General features: G+C 42.8%; 1 protein-coding gene and 1 pseudogene across 13 annotated transcripts in view; both read left to right on the top strand.

The window, feature by feature from the left end:
• The window catches only part of LOC311220859 (very low-density lipoprotein receptor-like), a 305,676-nt pseudogene that overhangs the window by 89,845 nt on the left and 197,511 nt on the right, over window positions 1-18,320 (top strand). The gene's annotated exons all lie outside the window — the stretch shown is intronic.
• LOC311220824 (vasculin-like) overlaps window positions 1-18,320 on the top strand; it is a 64,817-nt gene that overhangs the window by 38,626 nt on the left and 7,871 nt on the right. For 9 of the 12 annotated variants that reach the window (XM_084304450.1, XM_084304449.1, XM_084304446.1 and 6 more), the window contains 4 exons: window positions 2,126-2,310; window positions 3,890-4,030; window positions 4,520-4,678; window positions 13,301-13,482. In XM_084304450.1, coding sequence (XP_084160576.1) covers window positions 2,126-2,310; window positions 3,890-4,030; window positions 4,520-4,678; window positions 13,301-13,482 — 667 coding nt within the window. Of the gene's footprint in view, window positions 1-2,125; window positions 2,311-3,889; window positions 4,031-4,519; window positions 4,679-13,300; window positions 13,483-14,093; window positions 15,050-18,320 lie in introns of all 12 variants that reach the window. The other 3 variants (XR_014619272.1, XR_014619273.1, XR_014619274.1) reach the window with 3 other exon arrangements.

Raw genomic sequence — 18,320 nt, forward strand, 5'->3', positions numbered from 1 at the left:
AAAGTTCCCTCTTCAGCCTTGCCGGTCTTCCCCACCGGCTCATCTTACAGCACACGGGGACAGCCTGCTCCTGCACCTTTAAGAGTTCCTTCTTGAGGAGCGTCCAGCCTTCCTGGACCCCTCTGCCCTTCAGGACTGACTCCCAAGGGACCTTCCCTACCAGTGTCCTGAACAGTTCAAAGCCTGCCCTCTGGAAGTCCAAGGTAGCAGTTTTACTGTCTTGACCCCCCTCCTGACTTCACCAAGAATAGAGAACTCTACCATTTCGTGATCACTCTGCCTAAGACAACTCCCGACCACCACATTTCCTACCAGTCCTTCTCTGTTCATGACCAGCAGGTCTAGCGGGGGACCCCCAGTAGGCTCACTAACTAGCTGAGTCAGGAAGCTGTCTTCCATGCACTCCAGAAACCTCCTTGATGGTTTCCTCTGGGCTATGTTGTATTTACAGCATATGTCCAGGAAGTTAAAGTCCCCCGTGAGAGTGAGTGCTGGTGATTTGGTGACTTCCACCAGCTGCTTGTAGAGTGCCTCAGAATTTACTCAGAATGAGGGCAAATTTAAATAACATGAAAGCTACTATTTGAACTGTTAATAGTAATGAGATCTGAATCTTGCTGCTCATTTTAAGTGGTACTTTAATTTGCTGACTCTTATTCTCATACTTCCCCAGCACGTTTTGTGCTGTTAGGTATTTATTTAGAAGGGGGTGGCCTATGTCTAGTTTTACAGAATTGCGAAGAACTTTTGCAGTAGTCTTAAAAAATTGGACTACTTTCAATTCTTGTGTATTTAGTAGCTTTAATGTGAAAGTCAAGAAATATTTAACTTTCAATAAAAGTGTAACAGTAGCTAATTTTATTTCTATAGCAACTTGAGTGTTTTATCATGTTTGAAGCACTCTGGCTGCTGCGTAATGTGGCTCAGGTTGATCAGATTCTTGATTCCAGGCTTTTTAGGTATTGCTTCACAAGCAAAGGAAAGAACAGTTCTGTTAGTTAAATAGGTTCTGTAAACTACAGTGCAGTGGCTTGTTACAGCTTACAGTGTGATATCTTTATTATAGCTTGGTTATTGCAAATCTCATTTTGTAGTTGAAAAACTGAAATTAAGGCTCTTTATTCCCTATAAAAGGAAATGCAGTATTCAAGAATGTTGCTGTTCCCTTTAAATGCTTGTTTTAAAAAAAAGGATACTTTTAGATTACATTTTATCTTGTGTACCTGGGATGAGAGCATGCTTGTATTATGAAAATGTATTTCATAACTTTGTACTTATTTCTCATTTAACTTTATCACAAGTGTAACGTTTACCTGCTAAACAAAACTAAAGTAATTTATGCTTTTAAGATAGTTTTCTTTTTTAAATGTAGGATATGGTGACTGACCATGAATTAGAAACACTTGCAGGGGGAGAAGATAATCTTGGAAAAGGTTGTTGATGCAAGATTGGAGGGCATGTGCAAAAATAGTTTTTCCCACTTTTTAGAAATTTTAAACTATTTTTAATAGCTGCTCTTGAAAACTGTCAAACTGTTATTTAGTATGACAGCTGACTGTATGTTTCTAATTAGTACTGTCTTGAACCTGGAAAAGGTGTAGGGTTCAGATGTTCTGTTATAGACATCTTAGGCATGGAGATAGAAATTGGTCATTGCCATGATCTGGAATAGTATGCATCACTTCTGATAAGAAGTGATGTTTATAAAGAACTTTATGGAACATTGACTCTAAAGTGAGCTGTTAATTATTATGAGTAATAATTCTTTAGTAACCTTAAAAGGAAATATGAAAGCCATATCTTTTGAAGATAACTATTAACAACTAATAGCATTTGGTGTTTAGATTTGCAAACAAAAGCTGTATAGCTAGTTCTTTGACCAAAGAATATCTTTCTGAAAGTAAAATTCCTGCAGTGCCAAGTGAAATATTTTACAAACAATGGTTGTAGAAAGTGGAACAGAACCTTTTTTTATCCAGTTTTGAACAGTGTGTTATTTGTGAAACCTAACTCTGGACTAAGTTTTTGCTTTATGCCTGTTTGTTCTGGACCATATGGCTGTTCAGTAACCTATGAAGTAGAAACTTAAGGCTATATACATATGCACATATTTTTCTTTTTCCAGAGTATCCCTTGAATCCCAAATCTAGATCCTCAAGAATGCTGGTCATTAAAAAGGGCAGTACAAAAGAACTGCAAATATCTGGATTCCCTCTAGTAGGAAGTCTTCATTTACAGACAGTAAAAAATGGAACTGGCACAAGTGTTTATAAAGGATTAGTCCCTAAACCTGCCACTCCACCCGCAAAGGTGAGTTTTGGATACTGGTGGCATGAATAACAAGCCGGGGTGGGAGTGGGGGGAGCTCTAATTCTGAATGTGCTCATTTCACCCCTGAAAATTCTGTTCCTAGAGTATGCTTTCAAGTCTTGCATACCTCAAGTGCTACATGCCCCAAAGTTGACTGGAAACACTTTCTCATTTTTCTTTTAAAATTATACTGTAACTGAAACTTCCTTTATTTCTTATTTACCTTTTTTTTGAGAAGTGCAAGAAGCATCCAAGTGAGAGTGAAAAGAATGTTTTTAATTTATGGAGTAGTAATGCTTTTTCTGTATATGTTTTTAACAGAAAAAGAGATACCAAGTTGGGAGCTATAGTTGGCATAAAAACACCTTCAGAATTTATTCCAATTATTGATATAGACGATGTTGCAACCTCTTAGTGCCATTTTTGGTCCCTCTCCATATGCAACTTTCCATGTTCATCTTTTGATTTTTGTTTCAGGAATTTTTCATGTGCTCCTAAGAGCACCTGATAGAGCTGTTTATAACTCTAGAACTTAAAGTATTGAAAACATTATCATAGAATCTTAGAATACACTGAGTTGGAAGGGACCCACAAGGATCATAGAGTCCAACTCCTGGCTCCATACAGTACCACCCCAGAATGAAACCATATGTCTGAGAGCATTGTCCAAATGCTTCTTGAACTTGGCAGGCTTGGTTCCCCTCTAAACCCTTCACCATCTTTGTAGCCCTCCTTTGGACATTCACTTATAGTTTTATGTCTGTCTTATATTGTGGTGCCCAAAACTGCACACAGTACTTGAGGTGAGGCTGCACCAGTGCAGAGTAGAGCAGGACGGTTACTTCTCTGGACTGGCTAGCAATGTTGTGCTTGAACTCCAGGGTACAGTTGGCCCTTCTGGCTGCCAGGGCACACTGTTGACTCATTCACTTGCCATTGACCAAAACCCCCACTTTTCTTTCTGTGGGGCTGCTCTCCAGCTTTTTATCCTCCAGTCTGTCCACATATCCAGGGCTGCCCTATCCCAGGTGCAGAATCTGACACTTGCTCTTTTTAAAATTCTGTTGGTTGGTGATTGCCCAGCCATCTAATTTGTCAAGATCTCTCTGCAAGGCCTCTCTACCCTTGAGGGAGTCAACAGCTCCTCCCAATTTAATGTTGTCTGCAAACTTGTGTAGAATGCATTGGAGTCCTATGTCCATGTTATTTATGAAAACATTAAAGAGAACTGACCCCAAAATGGGACTCTGTGGGAACCCCACCAGTGACTGGCTGCCAGCCTGATGTAATCCTATTTACTATAACCCTTTTATAATTATTTTCAGCTGTTAAAAACTCATATTTTAGTTCTTAATACATGACATATGATGATCTTAATTGTTCTTAAATTTAGCTCTTTATATAAAAAGTGTAAGCTATTTATGAAAGGATTAATTGCTCATAAACAGTTGGTCCTACAGAAAACAGGTGTTTGGACTAAATTATGGTTGTTGTTATGGTTTGCTTTTCCTTAATCAGTTTTCTAAAGATGCCTGAAAATAATTCTTTTGTAGTTGATGATTCTTTAATTTTTGTTTAGACTACGCAGTGGAAAAGCCAAGCAAAAGAAAATAAAACTGGGATTCCATTTCCTCTTGAATCTACATATGGTATTGGCAATTTCAGTCCTTTCAAATCGAACAACAAGGCATTTCCTGTATCACAGAATTCAGTGAAAGAGGTAAAATAATGCTTGTAGTTCTAATATATCAATTTTTTCAATTGTTTGGTTAGATAAGTAGATCAATAAAACTTATGGAGAATTGTATTTAATAAGTTTGTTTTCTAGAAGTTAATGTGAGAGAGGGTAATGTGAAAGGTAGGTACCTCACTGCCTTTAAGTACTACTGTATAATTTGCTTTGTAGGCTTGATTTAGAGTAAAAAATGGTGCACTAGTATGTATAACTTGTTAGGTTTAAAATTTAAAAACTGCTAATATACTTCAGAAGGTCAACTGTTTTTTTAGCAGTGCTCCATAAACCTGCATCTCTATTTACATGCAAGAACCATATATACTGGAATATGGATGTCTTTCCTCTGCTGACTGTGGATATACATGCAACCCAAAACTACAGGTTCTTGAAAGGGGTTTTGTCTTTCATTTAGAAAAATTTCAACAATTGTGCTTCTAAGTCTTTTTTCTTTTTTTTCCTCACCCCCTACATTAGTGTAATCAGTCAAATTCTTCATCCCCTGTTGACAAAGTTGGTCAGCCTCATTTAACAAAGTTGACAAGAATGCGGACTGATAAGAAGAGTGAATTTTTGAAAGCATTGAAACAAAGAGTGGAAGAACACGAAGATGAAAATCATGCTGGGCGAGAGAAGGTAATGTTCTTCATATGTGTTGTAGATCCAGCAATTGAATCTATGTTGGTTGAGCCTTTGTAAGAGCATATTTAAGAAAGGGAAAAAAACTGCTGTGCAACAGCTGCTGGGAGAAAGAGGAGTGAGGTTTCAAGCTGAATGTAACCTGTAACCTATGTTTTATTTGGCTATAACCAGACTGTTAAGGCATGGTCTTGCATCTCTAAATGTAGGAAAGGAATTACCTTTTGAACTGTAAAACGTTGCTCCAAGTACTACATTCTCCAGTGCTTCTCAGTAGTTTCTTTTTCTTTCTGCAGAATGTGATCATATATGTTAATAACTCAGGCAAATCTTGTATTCAGTAACAATAAATAAATAATTAAAAAAAAAAAAAAAAAGAATATTAGTACACTAAACTAATCTTTCTGGAGGGCAGTATATTACAACTTGTCTGCTATCCTTTGTTGTGGTTTAACCTGGCCGGCAGCTAAACACCACACAGCCATTTGCTCACCCTCCCCCCTCCCTCTCTGGGATGGGGGAGAGAATCAGGAAAATGAAGCCTGTGGGTTGAGATAGAGACAGTTTATTAGGACAGAAAAGAAAAGAATAATGATGATACTACTACTACTGCTAATGTGTACAAAGCAAGTGATGCACAATGCAATTGCTCACCACCTGCTGACCAATGCTCAGCCTATCCCTCAGCAGCCAGCCCCCCCACCCTGGCTAGCCCCCCCTATATATTGTTTAGCATGACGTCAGATGGTATGGAATACCCCTTTGGCTAGTTTGGGTCAGCTGTCCTGGGTGTCCCCTCCCAGCTCCTGCTGCACCCCCAGCCTGCCCACGGGCAGGACAGAGGGAGAAGCTGAGATGTCCTTGGCTTAGTGTAAGCACTGCTCTGCAACAATTAAAACATCAGTGTGTTATCAACACTCTTCTCTATCCTAATCCAAAACATAGGACCCTACCAGCTACTAGGAGGAAAATTAACTCTATCCTACCTGAAACCAGGACATACATCCACCCGTTATTCCATATCATTTATGTCATGGTCAGGTTGCACACTTACCAATACATTCTAATTAATCACCACTTTCATCTATGGTATATAGAATGTACACTGAATTTGCATAGTCCGTGACTGACTTAGGGCTCCATCAGTCACAGCGGTCTTTCAGGGCAGAAGAGATGGTGAGTGATGTTGGAACACTGCATGTTGAAGCTTCTTCTCGTTCCATCACATCTTTGTGTTTGTCCATTTCTATCAAAATGCATTCATTATTATCTGCATGTATGTTACTATGATACCATTAATAGGACATTGACATATAGCAATCATGGTAGTGATGACATACAGTATTATATGATAATTAACATGATACAATTCAACTCATGGGCTATTCTCACCCAGTATTAAATCCCCTTGAGGTACACACCGGACCTCCCCATTCTTTTGCATTACCTACCAAGTGCATCCAGGTCCCTGAGCAAAAGCTATTCCACGAATGGGTTTGCCTTTTCCTGAGGCAGGAGTAGCCCAGACTGTTTTACCCAGCATGTTTCTTACATGCACTACAGGAACTTTATCCCCTTCTACAGTACGTAACAGGTTGGATTGGGCAGGTCCAGCTCGGTTGGCAGATCCCCTAGTGTTGACTAACCAGGTGGCCTTTGCCAAATGCGTATCCCAATTTTTGAATGTCCCAGCGCCCATTGCTTTCAATGTAGTCTTTAACAGTCCATTGTATCGTTCAACTTTCCCGGAGGCTGGTGCATGATAGGGGATGTGATACACCCACTCAATACCATGTTCTTTGGCCCAAGTGTCTATAAGGTTGTTTCGGAAATGAGTTCCATTGTCTGACTCTATTCTTTCTGGGGTACTATGTCGCCACAGGACTTGCTTTTCAAGGCCCAGGATGGTGTTCCAGGCGGTGGCATGAGGCACAGGGATATGTTTCTAGCCATCCGGTGGTTGCTTCCACCATTCTAAGTACGCGGCGCTTGCCGTTGCGGGTTTGAGGGAGTGTGATGTAATCAATCTGCTAGGCTTCTCCATATTTATATTTCAGCCATCGTCCTCCATGCCAAAGAGGCTTTGACCGCTTGGTTTGCTTGATTGCAGTACATGTTTCACAGTCATGAATAACTTGTGCAATAGCAGTCATGGTCAGGTCCACCCCTCGATCACGAGCCCACCTGTATGTTGCATCTCTACCTTGATGGCCTGAGGTGTCATGGGCCCATCGAACCATAAATAATTCACCCTTATGTTGCCAGTCCAGGTCCACCTGAGCCACTTCAATCTTAGCAGCCTGATCCACCTGCTGGTTGTTTTGATGTTCTTCAGTGGACTTATTCTTGGGCATGTGAGCATCTATGTGGTGTACCTTTACAACCAGGTTCTCCACCCGAGCAGCTATATCTTGCCACAATGCAGCAGCCCAGGTGGGTTTGCCTCTGCGCTGCCAGTTGCTCTGCTTCCATTGCTGTAATTGTCCCCACAGGGCATTTGCTACCATCCATGAATCTGTGTAGAGATGGGGAACTGGCCACTTCTCTCGTTCAGCAATATCTAAAGCCAGCTGAATGGCCTTCATTTCTGCAAACTGACTCGATTCACCTTCTCCCTCAGCAGCTTCTGCAACTCGTCATGTAGGACTCCATACAGCAGCCTTCCACCTCCGATTTTTCCCCACAATACGACAGGACCCATCAGTGAACAGGGCATATTTCTTTTCATTTTCTGGTAGCTTGTTGTACAGTGGGGCTTCTTCAGCACGGACCACCTCCTCCTCTGATGATATCCCAAAGTATTTGCCTTCTGGACAGTCCACAATCACTTCCAAGATTCCTGGGTGACTGGGGTTTCCTATTTGAGCCCGCTGAGTAATCAGAGCTGAGTAATAAGAGTAAACTACTTACTCCATGTAGCATGGGTTGCATGATGTGTAGAGGGGACCCTTCCTTTGAACATCCAGCCTAGTACCGGCAGTCAGGGTGCCAGGAGGAGCTTTTTCAATACTGACAATTTCTGAAGCAGATCAAACTCCTTCATACGCTGCCAATATATCTTTTTTGGTGGGAGTGTAGGAGACCTCAGATCCTCTGTATCCCTGACTCCAAAACCCCAGGGGTCGACCTCGAGTTTCCCCAGGTTCTTTCTGCCAGAGGCTCCAGGTGGGGCCATTCTCCCTGGCTGCGGTGTAGAGCACTTTCTTTACATCTGGCCCTGTTCGAACTGGCCCAAAGGCTACTGTATCTCACATTTAATCTGTTCAAAGTTTGTCGTTGCTTGTGGCCCCATTCAAAGTCATTCTTCTTACGGGTTACTTGGTAGAGCGGGTTTACAATCAGACTGTAATTTGGCATGTGCATTCTCCAAAACCCCACAACACCTAGGAATGTTTGTGTTTCTTTTTTGTTAGTTGGTGGAGACATAGCTGTTATTTTGTTGATCACATCCATTGCAATTTGATGACGTCCATCTTGCCATTTTATTCCTAAAAACTGGATCTCTCGTGCAGGTCCTTTGACTTTATTTTGTTTTATGGCAAAACCGGCCTTCAGAAGGATTTGGACTATTTTCTTCCCTTTCTCAAAAACTTCCTCTGCTGTGTCACCCCACACAATAATGTCATCGATGTACTGCAGGTGTTCAGGAGCTTCCCCCTGCTCCAGTGCAGACTGGATCAGTCCATGGCAAATGGTAGGGCTGTGTTTCCACCCCTGGGGCAGCCGATTCCAGGTGTATTGGATGCCCCTCCAAGTGAAAGCAAACTGTGGCCTGCACTCTGCTGCTAGAGGGATGGAGAAAAATGCATTAGTGATATCAGTTGTGGCATCCCACTTGGCTGCCTTTGATTCTGGTTTGTACTGGAGTTCTAGCATGTCCGGCACTGCAGCACTCAGTGGTGGCGTGACTTTGTTCAGGCCATGATAGTCCACTGTTAGTCTCCACTCACCATTAGACTTTTGCACTGGCCATAGGGGACTATTAAAAGGTGAATGAGTCTTGCTGATCACTCTTTGACTCTCCAGCCGGTGAACCAACTCATGGATGGGAATCAGGGAGTCTCGGTTGGTGTGATATTGCTGCCGGTGCACAGTTGTGGTAGCGATTGGCACTTGCTGTTCTTCGACCCTCAGCATCCCCACAACAGAAGGGTCCTCCGAGAGACCGAGCAAGGTAGACAAATTTTTTATGTCCTCTGTCTCTAAGGCAACTATTGCAAAATCCCACCGCAACTCTTTGGGGTCCTTGAAATATCTTCTTCTAAGATATTAGAGGAAAAATAACTGTATCCTAGCTGAAACCAGGACATCCTTCAAAGCGATTAATGGAAAAACTTTGTTCTTTTTCTCAGATTGTTTCCTTTCTAATTGGAGGGCTTAGATACCCAGAAATTCTCTGTTCTTAGTTTTGTCGTAGGAGCAATATTTTCACAGAATCCCAGAATTTCTAGGTTGGAAGAGACCTCAAGATCATCGAGTCCAACCTCTGACCTAACACTAACAGTCCCCACTAAACCATATCCCTAAGCTCTTCATCTAAACGTCTTTTAAAGACCTCCAGGGATGGTGACTCCACCACTTCCCTGGGCAGCCTGTTCCAATGTTTAACAACCCTTTCGGTAAAGAAGTTCTTCCTAAGATCCAACCTAAAACTCCCCTGGTGCAACTTAAGCCCATTCCCCCTCGTCCTGTCACCAGGCACGTGGGAGAACAGACCAACCACCAATTTTGATTTATGCGTATATAAAGAAACTGCTTCTACTTTGCAATTGAGAACTTGAAGCTCTGTACTGTATGATTCTAGAATCTAGAATCCTTCTATGATGATACTGTATATAATATTATGTCAGATTTCTTTCATTGTGGATCAGTTCATGCAGTGCCTGGCTGATGCGCTGAGAATAATTTGTCAGTGCTACCTGCCGCCAAAGAGCTATAAGCATAGTTACGTTATGTAGTATGTGTGAAGGTAAATAATGTGTTATTCAGGATGAGGTGATTACACATCTATGAGTGGTTTAAAATATATATATATATATTTTTAAAAAGTGATCTTGAAGGGTTACTCAGAGATGAAAAAGACAACAACAAAAAACAACAGTGCCACTGTGCAATGCTTGTAAGACTAACTTTTCTGACCCTGTTTCTATTTCAGGAAAAATAAAATTTGCTGTAATGGGACTGTACAACTTAACTGTATGTGTGTGTTGGGTTTACGTGGCAAGGACTTGATATCGTGGAGCTGCAGCAGTGGCCTCTGTGAGAAGAGTCCAGAAGCTGCCCCATATTAGAGAAGAGCCGGTTCCAGACAGCTCCAAAAAGGACCAGCCGTTGGCCAGAGCCAAGCCAATAAATGATGTTGGTTGTACCTCCGTAAGAACATATTTAAGAAAGGAAAGAAGAAAAAAATCCTGCTGTGCAACAGCAGCTGGGAGAGCAAGGAGTGAGAAACAGCCCTGCAAACACCAAGGTCAGTGAAGAAAGAGAGGGAGGAGGTGCTCCAGGCACTGGAGCAGAAGTTCCCCTATGGCCTGTGGAGAGGCCCATGGTGAAGCAGGTTGTCCCCCTGCAGCCCATGGTGTATGATGACGGAGCAGATCTCCACACTGCAGCCTGTGGAAGGAGCCCATTGTGGAGCAGGTGAACCTGACCTGAAGGAGGCCCATGGAGAGCCCCTCAGGAGCAGGCTCCAGGCCAGACCTGTAGCCCTTGGAGAGGAGCCCGTGCAGGAGTGGGTGATCTGGTGGGAGCTTCCACCTGTGGAGGACCCATGTGTCGTGGTTCCACTCGAGTGGGCAGCCGAGCTCCACCACAGCCGCTCTCTCCCTCCCCCTTCTCAAAGAAGAATGGGGAGAAAATATGTGAAAAGAGCTCAAAGGTTGAGATAAGGATGAGAAAATCACTCAGTAATTATTGTAACGGGCAAAACAGACTCAGCATAAGAAGATAGTAAGATTTATTGCTTATTACTAACAAGCTAGAGAAGTGAGAAACAAAGGAAAGAAACCAAAAGCACCTTCCCTCCCATCCACCCTCTTCCACCTCCTCCCCCCGAGCAGCGCAGGGGAACGGGGGAATGGGGGTTATGGTCAGTCTACAGCACTTCTTCTCTGCCGCTCCTTCTTGGTCACTCTCATCCCCTGTGCTGTGGGGTCCCACCCGCAGGATGCAGTCCTTGATGAACTGATCCGGCGTGGGGTTCCCACAGGCAGCAGCTCTTCCAGAGCTGCTCCAGATATGGGTCCGTACCACGGGGTCCATCCCTCAGGAGAAAACTGCTCCAACCTGGGTCCCCCACGGGCAGCAGCTCCTGCCAGGTCACCTGCTCCTGCGTGGGCTCCTCTCCATGGGCTACAGGTCCAGCCTGGAATCTGCTCCGGCAGGGGTCTTCCACAGGCGGCAGCCTCCATCGGTGCAGGGCCACCTGCTCCACCGTGGTCTCCTCCACGGGCTGCAGCGTGGAACCCTGCTCCACCGTGGTACTCCATGGGCTGCAGGGGGACATCCTGCTTCACCATGGTCCTCACCACAGGCCGCAGGGGACTTCTGCTCCGGCGCCTGGAGCACCTCTCCCCCTCCTTCTGCACTGACCTTGGCACCTGCAAGGCCATTCCTCACTGCTCTCTCTCTCCCAGCTGCTGTGTGGCGCAGCGTTTTTTTCCCTGTCTTAAATATGCTCTCACAGAGGCGCAAAACAACATCGCTTATTGGCTCAGATCTGGAAAACAATGGGGCCCTTCCCAAACATGGGGCAGCTTCTAGATCTTTCTCACAGAAACCACCCCTATGGCCCCCTGCTACCAAAACCTTGCCACATAAACCCACTACACCATGTTGGAGCAGTTTGCTCCTGAAGGGTGGATCCTGTGATACAAACCCATATTGGAGCAGTTCTTGAAGAGCTGCTGCCTGCGGGAAGCCCATATAGGATCAGTTTGGGAAGGACTACATCCCATGGGAGGGACCCCATGTTGGGGCAGGGGAAGAGTGACCATGAAGGAGTGACAGAGGTGAAGCATTATGGACTGACCACAACCTCCATTCCCCATGTTGCTGCTTGGGGGAAGGACACAGAAGAGGGTGGATAGGGTGGGGGGTGGGGGTTTTAGTTTGCTTTTAGTTTCTCTCTGTTCTGGCCTGCTAGTGATAGGCAATAAATTACATCAGTCTCCCTATGCTGAGTCTGTTTTGCCTGTGATGATAATTGTTGAGCGATCTCCCTGTCCTTATCTCAACCCTTGCACCCTTTTCATCATATTTTCTCCCCCTTTTCCTTTGAGGAGTGGAGCGAGAGAACAGTTGTGGTGGAGTTCAGCTGCATAGCAGAGTAAAACTTACACAGTGAGTGAGTTAGGAAACGTCTGCATTTTTTTATTTGGTATTGTATTGCTGAATACACCCTGAGGTGGGTGTTGGGTGCAGTGTTGTTTAAGAAATGCACAATGATTTTGATTGAAGATTAAAAAGTTCTTGGTTAACAGTGTTTTGAGCTTCAGAATTCTGAAAATATTATGTGAACATGATTGGAGTTTCTGTTCCTGAAATTGTCTTGAACTCTTAATATCTTCATGGTATTTATGTCAAATGCATTTGGTTGTCTCGCTGTACACAGCTGATTTTCAGATGCAGTGTATTTTGGAGGGGAAAAAAAAGGTCATAATATCGTTGGACAGATGTATGTAACACATAACAAATACTCTAAGCTTTTAATTGCATGTATTTAGTTCCCTGCCATTGCTGTTTCACTAACTGTTATCAAAAGATGTTCAGGTGTAACAAATCATATAACTGTAATAGTTGTCCAGCTTCCAACATTAATTTAAATGATTATCAGTAGAAGATGCACTGTGTAACTGAGTGGTTAAGTAGATAACTTCACATCAGTCTTTTATAATGTGATGATGTTGATAATTTTTAAGGCCTGCAGTGACAGGCTTCACCTCTGAAATAATGATGCAAGTTGTGATCAGCTTCTGAATCATGCTTGGAGGAAGGTTTTTTGCCCTGATACACTAAAATTCTTTAATATTTTGATGAATTTTCTTTGATAATCTAAGATGTATTTTCCAGGTTAATAATTTAACAGCTGAACATATGTTTACTGGGATACCTCTTAAGAATTTCTTGCTAAGCATTCTAAAATTTCTGGAAGCAGATAGCACTGAATGGAAGGGGAATGGTAATGATGGTCTCAATCCTGGACTCAAAAATATTTCTTACAAGTGCAGAACTGGCTGAGTGATTGCCTCCTGCTATGGGTAATGCTGTTATATGCCAAGCCTCGGGCTTTTGTTGTCAAAAGAGTGCTAGCTAGATAATCATACTCTTTGTTTTTTCAGTTGCTAAGACTTCTGAGGTAGTTTGGCTAATTACTGAATAAAAATTACAAGTTGACGAATGAGTAGAATAAACATTTTAGATTTATGGGATTAAAGAACTTTTAATATTTGAGTGAGCCTGGACAGTCTGCTTTCTAAATAAGCTTTCTTCCTAGTTCTTATATCACGGCTAGTAAGTTACAATTGCTGTTACAACAGCCTGGGAATTTTGCAGCATTTGTAGAGGTTTACTTGAGTGGAATTTACTTTTAAACTCTGTAATGTATAATTGCTTTAACAGGATGACTCCTTTAACTTGCATAACAGCAACAGTCCTCATCATGAGAGATATATAAATCAAAACTTTGAAAATGAAATTCCGCAAGAGAATGGCAATGCTTCAGTTACATCTCAACTAGTCATTAGATCTTCAACTTTTCCTCAGGCAGATGTTCTTTCAAGCTCACTTGAGGCAGAGCATAGGTATGTATTTATTATATAAAATGTTTCTTCATGGTAAGTGAGTGTCTTCAGTTCTTACAAGCTTAGAAGTCAGAATCTGGAAGCTGAGAAGACGATACTTAATAAGAGTTTAAGTTTTAGACATACTAATTTAACATTGAATATACTTTGCTTCTATTAGGCTTGTGTACTGGCATCTTTAACTTGCTTTACTAAAAATTTGATATTTCCTTAATGAAATAAAGCAAACTACATAGAGACTTTCATCCCTCTGATTTTGGGCTGTATATCTAGGAGGAACAACGTGTGTAATTGCTATCTGTATTAATAATACTTCAAATGTTGCATCTTATGTAAAACTCAGTGAACTTTTCCTTGTTAAAGAAATGGATTGTTTTTATAGCTATTTGACATGGTCAGTGATATCACAAGACAATGCAACAGAAAGGGAGAAAGTAACTTCAAAAAAGGATTGAAATATAATTCTAGTATCTCCTAGGTGTAACTGCAGTAGCAGGTGATACAGATGAGAATGGTGCTGCTAGGAAATCATAACTCAGTCTGCAAGCGAGCTTGTCATGAGTGCTGTTAATTTCTTACTGTTAACTAAGGAAATAGAGTCTTTTTTTCAGTGATAGATTCTATGTATACATTGGACTAGAGAAATTTTCCTTCTGTAGTACCCGCAGAGACTTTCATGACTTCTTCTCCATTAAGAGTATAGAAGGTGAAACGTACCCTGTTCTGTTTGTGGTTTTTCCCTGTTTTTGTGTGTGTGTGTGTGTGTGTGTGTGTGGATTTCTGCATGCATGAAGACGTTATGGTAGGCCTTTTTGTGGAAAAGTGGACTCGAAGTGTCCAGCTTAACTCACAGGATGCTTGTGCATGCCTAATAACTATTGGCACATTGTACAAAATAAATCTTGGACTTTCCTTCTGCTGGGGGAGTTTCCAGCATGCAGTGATTATATATTCATCCTGTAGGTGTTGAGTTTGCTAATCTGAAATTTTTAGTGTAGTTTACATTCTTAACTGTCCTAGAAGCCTAACGCTGCTTTAAAGAGACAATGTTGCTTAAGTTATTTAGCTATTGCCCTAAATTTTACTTAAATTAACAGCTATATAACTGTTCAATTATACATAATACTATTAAAATCCTAGCTTGCCTGCAGTAAAACTTTGACTCAAATTACTGTTGCTAAAAATATAACTATCATTGAAATGCTTTTGGCATTACATAGTAGCAAGTCTTTTTTTTTTTTTTTCTCATAAAAGAGAAGCTTTGGATGATTTGTGCATTATTTCTGCTGATTTCACTGCTCTGGCAATCGCATTGTCCAGTTAGGTCTAAGCAATACAGAGGGATATAACTTCCATTTCTGTTGCTGTCCCGTTAACTTTTTTTAAGCAGACTAAGTAGTGCTGTCCCATCCCTCTACAATTTGGGGCTTTTAGTATGGTTTTAATAACGGTTAGTGCTGTCATTGGTTGCATGCAGGGTTGTCCAGTGCACATCTGTTGTATTTTTTGTAGGGAGAGTTATGTTGAAGAGTGTTTCTTGCTGACATCTGGCTAAATGGAGTATCAGGTACACAACATCAACTTGAATTCATCTAACTAATTCTGTTTTAATATATTCACTGTTCTTCATCTGTGTCAGTACCCTGTGCCAGTTCTGGCATATACTTTTAGAAACATCTTTAATTTTTGTGAGATAGCGGTGTGTTTTGCTTTTGCTTTTTAACCTCTGAAGATTTAAGGTCAATAGACCTTAAGGTTTGCCTGAAGAAGGTGCTAATCCTGTTGGAAAAAACTTTGCAGCAAGAGAATGTGCTATCTTTGTTAAATGCCAGTCTTCACCCTCAGATTAAACCCCTGTTTTCAGTGTCTTAATGCTTAAAACCACTTTCTTCATGCTCAGTTACTGCTGTACCACTTTTGGTACTAGCTAAAATACTTTGATTATTTCATCTTTTGAGATATCTCAAGTTTAATCACCAGAGGAATGTCTCCATTTCTCTTCCTCCCTGCATCCCAAAACTCGCTCCTAGTTATAGTCTGTACATGCTGCGATATCAGCATTTGCTGTCAGGTGAGACTTGAAAAATTACAAAGAAGCCTGTCCGGGCTCTGACACTAGCATGTGCTAGAAAAATAGAAACTATATGAGGCCATTGCATCCTGAATTGTGCCTCTGTCACTGAAGAGCAATGCAGATTTTCTCAGGATTTGATGCAGAAGGTGGTGTAGGTTGAAGTGAGTGCTAGCTCCCATGGAGGAAACTCCACCAGCATTCCTTCTGGTTGCTGCTATCCAGGAAAAAACGCAGATTGCCTCAGTGTGAATATTTGCCTCTTTACACTTTTTGAGGAGGTACACTGTTGTTCCACCAAAGCAGTTATGCAAAGGAAATGCATTCTTTTCCACCTTATATAGTCTTCTTCTAGTCTTTACTATGGCCAAGGTGGCCACCTATCGCCACCTCACTCACCAGACCCTCCCTGTTTACAAGCAACAGGTCTAGGAGGGCACCTTTCCTAGTCAGCTCTCTTTGTACCTGTACCAAAAAGTTATCATCAAGGTGCCTCAGGAATCTCCCGGACCTCTTTGTCTCAGCTATGTGATATTCCCAGTTGATATCTGGCAGGTTGAAGTCCCCCATAAGGACAAGGGCAGCTGATCTAGAGGTATCTCTCAGTTCCTTAAAGAATAGTTCATCAGTGTTGTCATCCTGGCCGGTTGGTCTATAGTAGACTCCTGTAACAACATCCCCTTTATTTGCTTGTCCCTTAATCCTTACCTAGAGGTTCTCAACTGTGTCATTGCTTACTGCAAGCTCTGTACAGTTCAGTCCCTCCATTACATACAGTGCCACCCCTCTGCCTCACCTGCCCTGCCTATCCCTTCTGAAGAGCCTGTAACCGTCCATCGTAACACAACAGTCACAGGTCTCTTCCCACCAGGTTTTGCTTATGCCAATAATGTCATAGCTCTAGGACTGGGCCAAGGCTTCTAGCTCCTCTTGCTTGTTCCTCATGCTGCATGTGTTTCTGTAGAAACATTTCAGATGTGCTTCACTGTACCCAATGCTTTAGAGCAGACAAAAGGATCTCACTAGCATGCAGTCCTTCCAATTTTGGCATGCCATCCTATAGCTTATTGCTGACGGGCCCGTTTTTGTCCCTTTCCCCCCTCCAATCTAGTTTAAAGCCCTATCAATCAGCCATGCTAACTCCTGGGCAAAAATCATTTTTCGCCCTCTGAGAAACGTGCATCCTATCAGGTGGTAGCAGGCCTGGTGTTGTGTAGACCATCCCTTGATTGAGCAACCCTAAATTCTGCTGATGCTATCAGCCTCGGAGCCACATATTGGTCAGCTGGGTCTGCCTATTCCTTTCAATATTGTTCCCTGCTACTGGAAGGACAGAGGAAAATATTACACTTAAGCAGTTGCCCCAAGGCCCTGAAGTCCCTTTTGATTGCCCTTGGACTTCTGTTTGCTACTTCATTCCTGCCAGCATATAAAACCAATAAAAGGTAACAATCAGATGGCCATACCAGGTAAGCGACTTTTCTAGCAGTGTCTCTTACCTGGGCCTCAGGGAGGCAGTAGACTTCCCTATGGGTTGGGTTGGGTCGATATATTGGGCCCTGAGTTCCCCACAGAAAGGAGGAGGAGTCACCTATGACAATACCTCTTTTTTTTTCTTTTTTTTTTTTTTTTCCTTGATGGAGCCTGTTGTGATATAGGGGATAGGGGCTGACTTGCCCTAGGCATCATCTCGAACCTTGTTAGACCTTCATCTACATCATTGTTTGTCTGTCAGTCATGTTCTAGAGCCTCATAATTGTATAAGAACACCCAAGGAGGTGAAGTAGGCAGGGAGGGGGGTTGCCTGCCACCCTGGGCAGAAACCTGCTTCTATTCCCTTCCTCCCCTGCCATCTCTTAGTTCCCCTCCTTTTGCCTGGTGGTGAGAGGGTAGGGAGGATCCTTTGTTTCTTGTGTTGTGGCTGGCCCACATGCCTGTCTCAGGGATGGTAAAGTATGATTCCACCAGTTGATCTTCTTCTCTGACTCCCTGCTGCTCTTCAGCCTGTCCACTTCCTCCCGAAGCTCTGTCACCAGGCTGAGCAGTTCTACCTGGGCATACATCCCCACATGTATACTCACTGCTGCCATCACTGACGGAAAACTTGGGCGTGCTCTGCAGTCTGAGACTGGCTGCATGTTGCCAGGGAAGCTCTGTTGGGGTAGCTGCATCAATTCCTGTGGCTGGAGAGGCCAGAGGGGGCGCAAAGGGTGTATGCTATGACTAGAGTTCCTTGCACACAGGTGTGGTAGTTTTATTCTGCTATGCAGCTGAACTCCACCACAACTGTTCTCTCGCTCCACTCCTCAAAGGAAAAGGGGGAGAAAATATGATGAAAAGGGTGCAAGGGTTGAGATAAGGACAGGGAGATCGCTCAACAATTATCATCACAGGCAAAACAGACTCAGCATAGGGAGACTGATGTAATTTATTGCCTATCACTAGCAGGCCAGAACAGAGAGAAACTAAAAGCAAACTAAAACCCCCACCCCCCACCCTATCCACCCTCTTCTGTGTCCTTCCCCCAAGCAGCAACATGGGGAATGGAGGTTGTGGTCAGTCCATAATGCTTCACCTCTGTCACTCCTTCATGGTCACTCTTCCCCTGCCCCAACATGGGGTCCCTCCCATGGGATGTAGTCCTTCCCAAACTGATCCTATATGGGCTTCCCACAGGCAGCAGCTCTTCAAGAACTGCTCCAATATGGGTTTGTATCACAGGATCCACCCTTCAGGAGCAAACTGCTCCAACATGGGTCCTCCACAG

This window comes from Netta rufina (assembly GCF_964035555.1).
Source record: "Netta rufina genome assembly, chromosome: W".
In the NCBI taxonomy this organism is placed as follows: Eukaryota; Metazoa; Chordata; class Aves; order Anseriformes; family Anatidae; genus Netta; species Netta rufina.